Source organism: Candoia aspera, chromosome 2 (genome assembly GCF_035149785.1).
Source record: "Candoia aspera isolate rCanAsp1 chromosome 2, rCanAsp1.hap2, whole genome shotgun sequence".
In the NCBI taxonomy this organism is placed as follows: Eukaryota; Metazoa; Chordata; class Lepidosauria; order Squamata; family Boidae; genus Candoia; species Candoia aspera.
In genome coordinates, this window is record NC_086154.1 from 198,399,738 (window position 1) to 198,415,706 (window position 15,969).

The 15,969-nt window shown below is 40.3% G+C and overlaps 1 protein-coding gene across 1 annotated transcript in view; it reads left to right on the plus strand.

Annotated features, from left to right (window-relative positions):
• Nucleotides 1–1,593: 1,593 nt before the first annotated feature.
• Nucleotides 1,594–15,969, plus strand: part of VPS13A (vacuolar protein sorting 13 homolog A) — a 140,214-nt gene continuing 125,838 nt past the window's right edge. The window contains exons 1-2 of the mRNA XM_063295163.1: nucleotides 1,594–1,875; nucleotides 9,093–9,136. Of these exons, the coding sequence (XP_063151233.1) occupies nucleotides 1,776–1,875; nucleotides 9,093–9,136 (144 nt within the window). The 5' untranslated portion in view covers nucleotides 1,594–1,775. The remainder of the gene's footprint in view (nucleotides 1,876–9,092; nucleotides 9,137–15,969) is intronic.

Here is a 15,969-nt window from a genome sequence, read left to right on the forward strand (position 1 = left end):
TGGCTTTTCCCCCCTCCAGACAGCATGAATCACAAATACTTCAGGCAAAGCAGAAAAGCATTTATTAAATGGGTCAAGTTTTTTTATACAGTACAGAAACAAATGATACATACATTTGGTATATGCGGTATATCAGAAAGCAACTAATCAAACAATAAAATACATTGATTACATGTGAGAATTAAACAATATAAAACATTGATTACAGATAACATTCCACAAGTGGCAAATTTATCAGTTATGTCACTCCCTTTCCCACCAGGGTTTGTATCTTTCTTAAAACTTGCAAGTGTATTCAAGGACTTTCAGAATACGCTCTCTGTTGTTTGGTTGGTGAAAAGTCTAGTTTTTGCACATAAAATAATGATTGTGGGTAAAAGGAAAACATGGTTTCTTGAACTTCAAAAGAAGGCATGGATGCCATACTAAAATACTAGTATCACCTTTATTAAAAAGCTAATAATAAGGCCTAAAATTCCAGGTAACAATATCATTTCAGAATATTATTAAAATGGAATCCCACTTCCCCAAATAAAATACTGGAAATACACTTGCCTCACTTCTACACTTTTGGAAACATGGGAGAGAAGGTGGTGTCAAAAATAAGCCAGGGATGGAGGTTATGGTTATGAAAGGAGCTCAGGATATAATGTGCTTACAGACAGGGAAGTGCTGCAAGAGGCTGCAGAGGTGTCTGGCATGACCAGTGACCAGTGGAGAGATGTGCCAGTGCCTCCCAACACTTCCCAAATACATTTCCGTTCCCCGCAATAGGTTGCTGACCTCACTACCAAAATAACGGGTGATAAAGCAAATATTGGTTTCTCAATTCTGCAAACTATTCTGAATAAAATGTGCCTCCCTGTTTCAGCATATCAGCCAGCCAGCTAATCTTTGGTAATATTACTGATTTAAAATGCATTTTCTAGAGGATTTCCAGCCGCTGCCAAGTTTAAGGTTCTTTATTATTAATCCACGTAGTTTTTAAAAATCCTATTAACTATAGTAATAATAGAGAAAAAGCTTACTTCGGTAACTACAAAATCATGCCCTGCCCCAGCATTAAAGGATTACAATCCACTTCTTCTGTACACTGTGCAATCCTATGTACATAAAAGGTAACTCAAGAGAAGTAGTGACTATTTTCCCTTAGAATCATATCCAGAGCAGCTTCCCATCCAATTTATGGAGGCAGCAACTCGGTTTCTACAGCATGACAGACCAGCCAAGGGTCTCTGTGCGTGCGTGTCTGGTGGGTCAGGACCTCCGGCTCTTCTGAAGCTGTAACACGCAGCCATTTATTAGTAATAGCGGGCCGCGGAAAAGGAAGGGCCAAGGCACTCGAGAATCATGGAAGGGGAATCCATCACTAGGTTTAGGGTTCATGGCTGCCCCTGTCGTAGGTGGAGGAACAGTTTAACCGCCACAGTCTCGCGCGACGAAGAGCACAGCCCTCGCTGCCAGGGCGCGCGCGAGACGCGAGTCTTTCTGGCGCTGTACCGCAGCTTTCTGGTCAGGCGAGAGCCACCTTCTCAAGCCGTGCGGGGAAGGGCTCCCGGTTTCGGTCTCACGTCCCTTCCACGCCTGCGCAGTAAGCTAGGCGAGTCGGAGTAGAGTACAGAACAACACGCCGAGCCAGCTTGGGGCCGGGCGCCACCCTGTTGGAGAGGGTGACTGACAGGCGGGAGCAGGGACTTCCCGGAGGGTGGCGTTTTGTCGCCGGGCGACGCTAGAACTGGCGGAAAGGGGAGCAACCGAGTCCGCCGCTTTCGAGGATGGTCTTCGAATCGGTGGTCGTGGACGTTCTGAACCGGTTCCTGGGCGATTATGTGGTGAACCTGGATAGTTCCCAGCTCCAGCTGGGCATTTGGGGAGGTAAGCCAGAGGCCAGGCTGGCCCCGGCCGGTTTAGCTGGGCTCGGGCTCGTCCGGCAGCAGCCCCCTCGCTCGAAAAGCCCCTTTCTCTTTAGGAGGTGGTGGCCGGGCTCCTCCCCTTCGCATGGCACGGCTGCTAGCCTTCTGGTGCGCGTGCTCGCTCGCCCGCCGGCCCGCCCGCGTGTTTGTGTCGGTGCGAGAAAGCGAGAGCGGTCCTGCACAAGAGACGAGGACCCGGGACAAACTCCCTTCTCACTGGGACGAGCGAGGTCTCCTCAGAGCCCTGCGGGCGGTCTCGCTGAATTGCTTGGAGTTCCTTTCCTTCTTGCACCTCCAGGCCTTGTCACGTGTCGTGCCTTGCCTTCTCTGGTTTTTGCTCTTTTTTGGAAGTTATTTTCTTCAAGGGGAGACTAGGGTAGAACAAAGGCCCCTTCGAGTTTGCTCTAGAATAATAGGGCCATTGTGGCAGCAACAAAAAGCAGCTGTGTTAAGCAAGGTGTAAAAACGATGTTTTTAGTGTACTGTACGACTCATTCTGTGTAGGTCAGTTTTTGCGGTGGGTGTGGGAACCCAGGACTGTATGAACAAATCATATCTGCTTCGCTGATACGCATTTGCTTGCTTGCTTATTTATTTATTAATTAAATTCAGAAGGTTGCCTGACTCCCCAATGACCCTTGGTATTACATAATTAAAGAAAACAAAAAAAGAAAAACTATGTGCCACCGGAGTAAATATACACATTCCCTTACAAAAAGCCACCAGATAATCAAACCCCAGCCCTGGGAGCAAAGCCATGTTTTCAAAGATTTTCAGATTCTTGTAGGGTGGGAGCCTACAAATCTTCTGCAGAGGTGGGGTGGGAATACTGTTCCAGAGTGCAGACACCAGGACAGAAAATCTTGTCAATTGTTTTGTGGCTGTGACAATTCTTTTTATTGATTGTCATTCAAGAATAATGATAACCATTTTTATTTGGGTGTATTACACCCAATACCTCCCTACAATTTGAGTTACTTGTTTTCAATCAGATTATATCTGCTGTCATGGAACTCAAGGTGATCTATACAAGACTTCCAAGTTAACTAGATGGAGTTTTAACATGGTCAGGTGCTTTAAGTAGTGCATACAAGATGGAATATATCTGTATAAATCTCTGAACATATTAAATGCCATTTTGAGATATGAATACCTTGGAATTGGTGAATAGTTTGTATTGGTGAACAGATCTGGCCTTTGGTTGATAATCCATAGATGAGTGAAATGTTTTTTGAGGGTAGGCCATTGGTTTTATCAACTTCCCCTTTTTTGATCTAAAATAATTAACAAAAGGAATAGGAAACACATGCTATGACTAGTTGATCCAAAATATTGAAGATTACTTCTACATATTTCCATTATGATTTGTAAATATTTCTTAGAAAGCTAGTGTTTGATTTGACTGCACTTGAAATGAGTATATTCTTCATACAATGTATATATATTGAGCAGATGTAATTTAAGCATGACATGAGTGCTTTAAAAGTTATTTTATTTGCTAATGCTGCAGATCTGTCATATGTATCTTCTTAAAATGTAACCTGTGAAGTCTTAATAGAGTAGACAAGCAAGTTTTCCCTCTTAATAGAACACATGGTTTTGTTTTCTCTTTTAGTTTCCTTAAATTTCTTACTATAATTGGTTCCTAAATCAATAAGTACAAAATTCCACAAGTTTGAAAATAATCAAATTCTGTAGCTGCACAGGTATGAAATAGGATCAGCCACTTTTAATATGTCAACCAAAATCAAAATATTCACTTTGTGACTTGTAATTTAGCTAGATTTCCAAACTGTTATTAGGAGGTATACTGTCAGTCAGTACTGTCAGTAAAGTAAGGGTACTTTACAGATATTGTTAAGAGTGCTTTGACATCTCCAGATGTCCTCCTAAGTGGCCCAAATGAACCAAATTGAGGGCATTTTGAAGATTCAGATTCTGAGAAGCTCCCATTCTGCCCCACATATGTCCCTTTGAAGACCTGAAGTATTGGGAAACGTATTTTTTGAGGTTGGTTGAAAGGAAGAGGGGAATTGTAAGTTTGCTGTGGGGAGGATGGTGAAATATTCTGTAGCTCTTGGAATGCTGTGCAAGGCTATAAGATTATGTGTATTAAATCTTTAAAAAAATAACTTGCCTTTTTCTTTCTGTATGTTATAGACAACTTATTTAGCTCCTGATATTAATTAGTGATTTTAGCATGTGTAAAATGAATCTTCTACCTTTTTTCAGAGAACTGATATATTGTTTGCAAACCAATATCAACTTAATAAATACTTCAAATGAATGACCAAACTAGCATTCATATGATAAATAGTTTTGGAAGTAAGAGAATAGAAAAAAGAGAACATGAGATAAGCGTATCTAATACTAATGGAGTTTTTTGTGGTTGGGGATATTATTATACCGTAGATGGTGCTTAAATTTAGAGTGGTTGAAATACTATAAGAAAATTCATACAACTATAAATATAACAGCATTACATATTAATAATTGGTTAGAGGAATTATCTCAAATGATAGAGCACTTAACTTGGAATTTGAAAGGTAGTAGTAGTTTTGCCTCTGTTTTCTAACAGAGCTCCTACTCTTTTCTGCTATATGGGGATGGGGAGGGAGATAGTGAAACTCAGTAATAGAGCCTGTGCTTTGATTCATAAAATCATAAATTCTGACATTTTTAGGTAGGGTTGGCAAATAATCTCTGTTTAAAAGTCTGAAGAGCTACTACTGTGAGTCAGTATAAGTGGGCAAACTTTTCAACAGCAAAAATTGAATTTGGAGCATACATTTTAAGTTATTTTCTCAGGGCAGTAGTAGAAAACAAAGTTCTTGAAGAACAAGTTGCATAATAATATTTTAGAAACAGAATTTCACTTTCCTTAAATGATTTCTGTCCAGAATTCATTGTACTTCAAATTCATCATTGCTGGTAGTACAGGTAGTCCTTGGTTAATGACAGTAATAGGGACCGGAAACTCCACTGGTAAGCAACACAGTCATAAAGCACAACGTCATGTCACTGTGCTAACTTGTTCAGGCAGTTCCAGTTGTAATTGTTAGGTGAATCACGCGTGGTCATTAACCACAACATCATATGATCGCCATTTGCAACCTATTGCCAGCTTCCCCATTGACTTTGCTTCAATATACATGAATAAAAGTGAAATGGATGTTTAGTTAATAAGTGCAACAATTGGTGCAAGATCTATCTCAGAAACGAAGAGTTGGCCCCATCCCAGATGACTGCTCACTGTCGCCCCTCACTGCAGTCATCGTTGTCATGCTATGTGTGGCACCAAAACTGTATGCTCCTTTCCTTGCAGTTGTCCCTCCAGTCAGCCAACGAGGGACACCAAAAATAAGAGACAACTTGTTCCACCACCATGCTTGATTTTCATTTGGCAGCATTGACTACAGCATGAGAAGGAGGGGAGCAAGATGTCCAATATAAAGAGAGTGGAAAAACCTGTTTAGTGGGGAAGGGTAGGGAAGGGAAGAAGGAGTAGTGCTTGTCTTCTTGCCAATGGAAAATAACCTTGCCCTGCAGCTCCAGAGGAAGCATTGTTACAGTATCTGCTCTGGATTTCTATTTGGCTAAGGGGCCTTAGGGCTTCCTCTGCTGGAGGAAGGCCTTAAGAGTCTGCTGGGTGGGGAAGGAGTAGAATGCTGGCCTCAGCTAAATAAATTCTGGTTACATTTCAATTAGATTACACTTTTTTTTCTCTACAGAGCTGCCTGAAAACAATATAGTTACATCCATTGGTATAAAATTCAACAACCTGACTTGATTATGCAATAGAATTTTGCATCATATGCTTTCATTATCTATTCATTTTAGTACTTGCCCACACCCATTTGAATTTTCCCAGCCTCTAATATCAGCCGAGCCCATGTTTTCTGGATCATCGTTGTGGTTGATAAGTATGGTTGATACAACTGAATGTTTTATTGATGTTTCGTTCTTGGGAAATGCTTTTTTTCTCAATAATTTTACTTGGTCTTGTTCATGAAACCTTTAAGAGGACCTTGCAGCTCTTCTTTATTCTGTGAATATTTTATTGATTTTCTTATTGTGCTCCTTAACTAACTATTCTATTGTTGATATCTTTCATCCTCTTTGTTGTAAGCGGTTTTCATGTGAGAGAAAGTAGCTAGCAAAGCAGTTTCATGTAATATTATGAGGGTGGGATGTAAATGGCACTTAATAATATAATAAGTGGTTGAGAGAAAAATGTTAAATTTTAGTAAAGACTAAATTGTGATCAGTTAGCTAATGACAAAAACCACACTAGTTTCTGCTGTTGACTAATCTGGTATCTCTGCTCTTGCTATTACTTGCCAGTTCACTGTGCAGAGTCTAAAATTATTCTCGGTTATTTTATGTAGAGATTAATACTTTTGTCTTAATTTCTGTTCTCTCTCTCATATGGACTTTGTGCTATCCACTTAGCACTGGAAAGAGAAGTATGTAATTTCCAGTTCCGGTATGTTTTAAAACTGTGACATCAGCCAAGATGGCTTATTTGTCCTGGCAGCTGTAAGTGCAACATGAAACCTGCTTAACAGCTAGCTGAAGCTAATTTAAGTCCGCAGTTCATCTTAAAACTAGAAAGAGCGACATACGTTGTGATTTTAATAATGTGCCATCTTTTTATCTCCCTCTGTCCTCTTCTAATTAATATCCAGCTAGATAAAGAATTCAAAATATTTCCCATATTCTAACTTTTGGTTGATCTTATTAAAGGCATTGCTGTCTACAGGCTTTGGATTTTTTTCAGTGAATTGATACAGCTACCAGTGAATGTTTTGTGTGTGTGTGTGATTATCCAGAAGTAGACAGAATGGTTTGACATGGGCAGCTCTCTTTTCAAAGGTGCAGTTCATTGCCTGAGAACTGCACATGAACCTTGGAAGGTAGTGTTCCATGGAACCTGCAGCTCCGCTCATCTGCCCATCAATCAGCTGCTCAGGAAGCTGTACAAGGTTCCCTTTTATTAGAAGGGAAGCAAAAGGCTATTCTTTATCCTACCGAAAATGGTTACGCATAGCCAAGGTTGGTGTAAAACTGATTTTCTTCCTTTTGGCTGGAAGCAAAAGAAAAGCTGCTCTTAAATTCTCTTTTTCTCTGGGTGAAGTGACTGAAAATCATTTTGGCTTTATTTGGGCCATGGCAATGTGTATAAAAAAATATGTGTATGCATGTATAAATGTGTGCACATATATACTGTATGGGTGGAAGGTTGTGTGTGCTTATATATCTGTAACTATGCTGAGATTGTGAGTGTGCAGGCAGATTTTGGTGCACTCTTAACAGGTGTGGACCTGAACAAGGTGATTTTTTTTTTCCAAAATCCTGTTAGCAGTTTATAGAAACTGCTAGATGTTCTTTACAGATTGTTTAAATTTTATTTTTATTTTCTCTAACTTTATATACTGTAGGTGTTTGCTAAAACCTATTTTATAACTTAACAAACTTAAAAGTTTGTGGTGTCATTGTTCAGAAGTAAAATGCTGAGAAAGAAGACAGGAAGAGTCATTGGACCAAATCTGAACAGTAATGCTCTGGATCCTATTGAAGAAGATTCCCTATGTATATCTATTTCCTACTCCCTTGCATTATGCGGGATAAAAATCTGTAGAATGTATTTTTTAAAGTGAAAATATTTCTTAGCATGTTATGTAGAATTGTTAACTTTATCAGAAAACAGATTTTTAAACGAAGTATGTTCTGAACTAATTTTTAAAGAAAGGAAATGTCCTTTAAAAATAATGGAGATTGGTGTTATAGTCCCAGTCTGTTCGTTAGGTGTTCCATCTTGGCAAATGACAGTGCCATGGCAGCCCCATCAGAAAAAAAAAAAGTTTATGTGTAGCCCAGTGATGGATGGGGAGTTTTGGCTTTCAAATCAGAGTTATTCTTGTGATGAGGCCTCAATCCGTCCACTCTTCTCTGCAGTCTTTTCCCCAAGATTATCATGCAACTACATGTACAACTACATAATCTCAAGGGTCATCACCTTGCTGTATAACAGTCTCCCAGAATCATTGCCAGCATATATCTGGGTGTATCTTACTGTATTTCACACGTACATACTGATGTAGTAACATTCCTGGAACTCTTGTATAGCCTGAACATAATGGAAACTTAGACCAGTTTGGGGTCTGGCAAGCTGGCAACATCAGTGTGTTTGCTGAAGTTACAGCAACCTAACTGCAGCTGCAGCCTTTGCAGCTGATTGCAAAGTATCATCTACATTAAGAACTGGAGTTGATTGTTCAGGAAATTATGATTTGTTTTACTGAGATCGTTGCTGATGCACTAGACCTATTGATGTTACTAGCCTGCCTGCTTCTTTCCCCTGCTGATTACCTTCTCTCTCAGTTACAGTCTCTTTCCAAGGCAAAGGTTAACTGTGGTGTTGGGGTTGTTCAATCTCATATTGGCAGAGAAGTGTAGAAGAATGTTGTGTGGTTATGCTAGTTTATTCAGAATTCATAGCTGGGATGTTTTCCAGAATTGCAGTTTCCAAATCAGTGAGAAATGTGTGGAGATTTTTCTTGCTTGATTTGTGTGATTTTCCATACTGTTGCTTATCCGTCTTCTGTATTATATTTTAGGAACTGTTCCTAGATGGTTCTTTTAAGATTTGTAATAATACAGATTTGGAATTATTTAAAATAAAATACATTTAGGAAAACTATGGAAATAAAGCATAAACCAACAATTCAATAATACTGACATTAGTTCAGGTATTGTTTGGGGCAAACATATTAACATTAAAAAGAATTATGTTTTATCTAAATAATTTTGGGTAGCCTCTCAGGAATTTTTGGATTTGATGGGTGTCCCATCCCAAAATCAGAGCCAGTGCTATAATCTTTGAGGGAGGGAGATTTGATATTCTTTCCCCTTTCTGCCTTTTTACTGGCTTCTGAGGCTGGCTTTTTTCAAGGTCAGGGAATTCTGACCATGAGGAATGCTGAAGGAGTGTGTGCTGATTCACAGATAAGACAACATAAATTTGCAATCTTAGTCTGAAATACTGCATTTTGACTTTGCTAAGTATCCATTAAAAATGGTTAGAATTCTAATAAGCAATGTATCTCTGACTATTAAAAACATTGTAAATCAAGTTTGTTGTTCTTTGATTATGATTTTTTTAAAATTTCTTAACAGGAGCTGTAGCACTTAAAAATCTTGAAATAAAAGAAAATGCATTGGTAAGTACAAAACAAACAAAAATTCCATTGCAATAGTTTGACTTAAAATGAACAGAGTAAGAAATATGTATAATTTACTGGTGGCGCTGCGGGTTAAACTGCTGAGCTGTCGATCGGAAGGTCGGCGGTTCGAAACCGCGCGGTGGGGTGAGCTCTCGTTGTTAATCCCAGCTCCTGCTCACCTAGCAGTTCGAAAACATGCAAATGTGAGTAGATCGATAGGTACCGCTTCGGTGGGAAGGTAACGGCGTTCCGAGTCGTCATGCTGGCCACATGACCCGGAAGTGTCTATGACAACGCCGGCTCCAAGGCTTAGAAACGGAGATGAGCACCGCCCCCTAGAGTTGGATTCGACTGGACTTTACGTCAAGGGAAACCTTTACCTTTAGTGCAACTCAGCATTTGTTGATTTTGTGTCTTTTTAAAAAAAAAAAATCAAGTTTCTGCTTTAGTATCTCAATGAAACATAGCATGAGTAATATGTTTATACTTATTTTACTCAATACACTCATCACAGAATAAAATTAGATGATAAAAATAATGCATAAAATATAAGACATAACTTTATGTTAGATGTTTGTTGGAAAATGGGGACAGAAATTAAGTAAACAGAAACAAAATATGAAGCTAACCTTTATCTTCCTGAAAATATTGATATTCTTTCTCATCATGTTGTTGTTAATCATTCTGGGAATTTTTTGGAGTGAGGGATATGGATATAGTGAAACCTTCATTTTCTGGACCTCAGTGCAATATACTTTGTATGTGTGAAAGGTCCCCTGCGCAAGCACTGAGTCATGTCTGACTCTTTGGGGGGATGCTACTTTTGCGACATTTTGTTGGCAGACTGTAGCGGGGTGGTTTGCCATTGCCTTCCCCAGTCATCACCTTCCCCAGCAAGCTGGGTACTCATTTTACCGACCTCAGAAGAATGGAAGGCTGAGTTGACCTGAGCCGGCTACTCAAGAATCCAGCTTCCGCTGGGATTGAACTTGGGTTGTGGGGAGAGTTTCAGTTGCAATACTGCCACCTACCACTCTGCGCTACACGAGGCTGCTCCTATACTTTGTATGTAGCAGGCTAAATACATTGTGATTAGAGATCCAGATGGCCCCCACCCTACTGGTATTTTGAAGGGGTTTGAAGACCTGGCTTTTCTTCTAGGCTTTTAGTGAGGGTGAATGAAGGTCCCTTGGACTGTGTAGGTGTAATGTTTTTTACTTGTGAGCCGCCCAGAGTTGTTGAGAGTCGGGCAGCTTACAAATAATAAAATAAAATAAAATAAAAGTGATTTGCATAACCATCATTAAACTAATGATATAAGTTGAAATAAATTATATAATTTGCATCATTTGCTTAATGACATCTTTTCACAGATGATAACAGTTTGTGTCTTTATGTGAACAATGCAAATAACCTTTGGGTTGGTTCAGATCATTTGTGTAATGACATCATGCAAATGACATCATTCATATCCTTTATGTAAATATATTATCAGGCAAATGATATCTGTGTTGCAGCAATGACATAATATTTGATTTATCAGACTTTGGGGAAAAACTGATAGCCCCCTCCCTGCAGTTTGTCTGTTAAAATGAGGTTTCACTGTATGCTAAATTAATATACAGTAAACCATGACCTGTTTTTATATAGGGAGAACGATTTTCGAAGAGCGTTATAATGATTATTAAAAACGTTTGTTTCAGAATTTTTGCTAGAAAATTTTGGTAAGCATGTGAATGCTTAAAGCTGCATGCAAAATTCCTGTTATCTGCATATAAAAATATAGAAAGTTTTCTGTGTCTAGTTCTCATTATAACTGTTATTCCTAATAAAGATAAAATTAAAATTAAAAAGGTAAAGAAATTAAAAGGCAGCCTTGCCTTATACCACATGTAGTACACTATGTAAATTAAGTAACTCAACATTTATAGTGAATTCTTATGTTATAATTAAACAGCTTTTTAATTAAGTCCCTGAATAATATTCTTTCTTGAGATCTGTAATTTTTTTATATATACATACTATTCCCTTTTGGGTTAAGCAGCATTATGCAGAGCACATAAAAAGAAGAAATAAGCCCAAGAAATAAAGGCATAAATTAGAAAAGGGAAAGAAAACATAAAACTGTTTTATAACAATATCATTCACCTCTCCATTACTGTGCTTTCAAACCATCTTTGCTTTTATTACAACTATATACCACTTTATACATTGCCTTTTGTTCCTTAAGATTCTCTTTTTGAGGATATCATCAACTGCATCCAGCCACAATTTTCTTGGTCTTAGTGTTCCTCTCAACTCTTTTATCCTTTCTTCTTATATTTGTTTTGCATACGTAAAAGTATTTCCTTTCACATTTTTCATCCTGATTAATCAAAATGAAGATGGATTATATGTTTATTTCTTAAAAAATAATAATACATTTGCCTGGGCAAATAATTGCTCTAAGTAGATGATGCTGAAATATTACTGAGTTGATGCAGTAATATCATGGAGCACTTGTCTAACTTTTCTACATGAGAGACTGATCATTAGTTATAGGAGGTATTTGATTATAATTATTACAGTTAAAGGTGGTACAGCAAGTTACTGAACCTAAGGTGTTCATTTCTTTTACTTTGGACAACTTTTGTGTTGTGACTTCATTTATGAAAGCATGAAATTTTCATGTTAATTTTTTTCACCCAGATCTCATATATATTACTGAAACCCACATGAAAATTAAAAAAAAACCCAAAGTGGGGCAAATAGTTTTTTGTATAACTGTATGCAAACTATGGCTGTGTGAGAAGATTTTTGACTTCTAAACCACTGACTTTCCAGACACCCTTGTAAAAACTTCCTGAAATACTTGATAACACTGTTAAAATAAAACACCAAGAGTTAGTGATGTGCAGTCAATTTGTTGTTCATAGTCCCATTATATGTAATTGAGGAGCAATGTTTTTTTTTCAAGATTCTTGAAAACAGAATTTATGTTGGACAGCTCACAGATACATGAATTCTTCCTTTATTTGGGCTGTGTAAACCATTAGAGGAAACTTCACTGGAATCCTGGTGAAAGACTGACAATAGGCCTCAAAGAGGTTGCACTGAGAGGAGATATGACTACTATTATACCTATGCATATACAGATATGTATACATAATTTTTATTAAGAATTTTGATTATAATAGTAAAACCTAATACAAACTAAACTTAATAAAAGAGAATGGAATGGAATAGAATAGAATAGAATGAGTGTAAAGAGTGTAAAGTGTAAAGAAAAAAGAGAAGAGTAAGAATACAATAAAGAGAAAAGAAATATGTAAAGAAGTGACTTCCAACCTTCATCACAACAAGTATAAACAAATTTAGTAACTCTTCACTCCCTCTGAGGTTACAAACAATTATCTCTTCATCCCATATCCCATTCCTTATCTATAGGCAAATCCATAAAACATTATCTTTTCAGTCCTGGTGTCAGCAGAGAGTCCATGAAGGGTTGCCAGAAGTAACAACATACCATGTTGTTTTGCTATTCATTCGTGTTTGAACCTTGGTGGCTGCCCGGACTAGTCCCTGCAGTTTTCTAGGCAAAATTTCAGAAGTTGTTTGCCGTTGCCTCCTTCCTAGGACTGAGAGAGAGTGACTCACCCAAAGTCACCCAGCCGGCTTTCATGGCTGAGGCAGGACTAGAACTCACAGTCTCATGGTTTCTAGCCCATTGCCTTAACTAGTAGACCAAACTGGTTCTTGTTTTAATGTTTTGATCTTGTTTTAACCTTGGTGAAGGTTAAATAATATTCCTTCCTTCTAATAGTCTTCATCTTTAGTTCATTCAAATATTGTCATAGGATTTGATTGCTCTTCATTTCTTTATCCTATCGCACAGAGTTCTTCAGCTCTTTAACAAACTTCTTGTCCTAACAGCCAGGAACCACGCTGAGACAAGGAACAGGTCTCTAGTGTTTTATTGCTGCTACATAACAGGAAAATCCTAACAAACTGAAGAAGCGTGGGAAAAACCCAGACATATAAACCCAAAAGGTTAAGGCGGGCCCGATCTTTGTCTCTTGGAATGGCTACCTAATTCCTCAGTGCTACGTATGCGCTTTACAGCCTGGATGGGAGCCCCCTGCTCGCCATCCTTACTCATGACATCACCCTCCCCTCCAGATTCACATTCCATTTCAGCCCCCTTCCTTCCAGAGTCTTGATAAGATTCGACGTCTGCTTCTAAGGTCCCATGGGAACTGGGCAACGATGGAAAGTCTTCAAAGGAAAACTCCTCCAAGGACGAATCAGTGCTGCTCTCCAGGTCTGATAACGCTTCTGGCCCAGGTGGCTGCTGCTGGAAAATAGCTAGATAATTAGAAGAGTCGTCCCCCCTCCCCCCTGGGAAATGCACGCCTGAGGTGGAGGGCTGCGGGGGCCCCCCCTCCTCTGTAACTGGAGTCAAGGCTTCAGGCGGGGGTGGAAGGTGCAAACTTACGAACTCTTCTGCTTGGGATTCCTCTGCCTGCTCAGCCAAATGAGGAATCTCTGGTAGAGTGCGAGGCTTGGGTTTGTGAGGGAAAAGCTGATGGAAACGATGAACCAGTGCTGGAGCATGTACATCTCTGGCATTCTCCCACGTGCGCTCTTCCTCAGGGTACCCTTTCCAGTGTATGAAATACGCCCCTTCCCCTCCTCCTAGAGTCCAGAATTTCCTCAACTTCGTATTCCTCCTCCCCCTCCACAATTACTGGAGGTGGAGGGGGCAGTTGCAATCGCAAGGCGCTTGGGGGAGGGTCTTTGGCTAGCAAGGCTCTGTGAAACACTGGATGGACTTTCATGGATGCTGGTAGCTGTAAACGATAAGCCACTGGATTTATCTGCTGCGCCACAGTGAAAGGGCCCACAAACTTAGAGTCCAACTTCTTGGAGGGCCTGGTAGAGGTCAAAAACTTGGTAGAGAGCCACACTTTGTCTCCTACCGCAATCACTGGCCCCTCTTATTTGTGAGCATCTGCAGCTCTCTTGTAAGCACTCTTTGCCCTGTTCAGCTGCTCCTTTAACAACTCCTGTGCGGCTTGTTGCTCTTTAAGAAAATCAGCCGCGGCTGGAACAGTTCCCTGCTGGGAGGAGGTGGGCAACACCTGAGGGTTAACCCCGTAGAGTGCCTGGAAAGGGGACATCTTGGTAGAGGATTGCACAGAGTTGTTATAAGTAAATTCTGCCATGGGGAGCAGGGCTGGCCAATTGTCTTCCTGATAAGTGGTGTAACACCTGAGATACTACTGTAACCATTGGTTAATGTTCTCGGCTTGTCCGTTACTAGCAGGATGATGCCCTGATGACAGGTGGATCTGGACCCCTAATGACTGGAAAAGGGCCCTCCAGAACCTGGAAGTGAACTGTGGGCCTCTGTCACTCACCAAGTGATTCACCATGCCTCTATACCTAAAAACATGTTCCATGAACAACTGCGCTGTGGCTGGTGCAGATGGGAGGCCCTTGCAAGGAATAAAATGCGCCATTTTCGTGAAAAGGTCCACCACCACTAGTATGGACGTCAGCCCCTGGACCGGGGGTAAATCAGTGATGAAATCCATGGAGATTGTATCCCAAGGCCTACTGGGGGTGGGTAGGGGTTGCAAGAGTCCTGTGGGCTTCCCTGGGAGAGGCTTGGCTCGTCTGCAGGTGTGACAAGAAGCAACGTAACCCTTTATGTCTGCAGCCATCTTAGGCCACCAGTAATCTCTCAGAGCTCTATGGAGAGTTTTGAAAACACCTCTGTGACCTGCCATTTGGTGGTCATGGCAAAGTCTCAGTACTTCTTCCCTCAATGAAGGGGGAATATATAATCGCCCACTATGCCAGAGGATTCCTGCCTCCACATTGAAAGGGGGGGCAGTGTCTTGCGGGCCCCTCTGGAGGTCATCCATCCTGGCCCTGCCATACGGGTCCTGTTGCTACTGAGCTCTGACTCTTGTAAATAGGTCCTCTGCTTGTCTGCCTGCTGCTAAAATCTCTGTTTGGTTCCCCCTCATAGACTGATCAAAGTTGTGAGGTTGTAATATGGTACCCTGTACCTCCTGGTGAGTGGTGGGGGTTGCCTGAAATGATTGAGACAGGGCGTCTGCCAAGCAGTTTTGCGCCCCGGGCACATAAGAAATCACAAAATTGAAACGGGAGAAAAACTGGCTCCATCTGATTTGGCGTGGGGTGAGGGATCTGGTGTTTTGTAGAATCTGTAAATTCTTGTGATCGGTGCAAACTTTCACAGGAAAGGCTGCACCTTCTAGCCAGTGCCTCCACTCTTGGAATGCTGCTTTAATTGCCAGCAACTCCTTGTTAAAAACATCATAGTTTCTCTCTGCTGGTGAGAGCATGCGTGAAAAAAAGGCACACGGAAGCAATGTATTCTCGGTTTTGTTTGTATATTGCAATAACACTGCCCCAATGGCAATATCTGAAGCATCTGAATGCATTATGAATTGCTTCGTGGGATCAGGGTGTCTTAACAGCGGCTGAGATGCAAAGAGTTGCTTAAATTCTTGGAAGGCTGCTTGCTCTCTCTCCCCCCAAATGAATTTTGATCCTTTCTTCAAAAGCTGTGTGAGGGGTCTAGCCCTGTCACTAAAGTTTTTTATGAACCGTCTGTAAAAATTGGAAAATCCTAGAATTCTTTGTACATCTTTAACATTTTGGGGAGGTGGCCAAGAGAGAATTGCCTGGACCTTAGAAGGATCCATGGATATGCCTTCTGTTGCTACTTTATAGCCCAGGAAATGTAATTCAGTTAAATCAAAGGCACACTTCTCTAGCTTGGCGAACAGCTTGTTCTCTCTCAGTCTTTGTAAGAC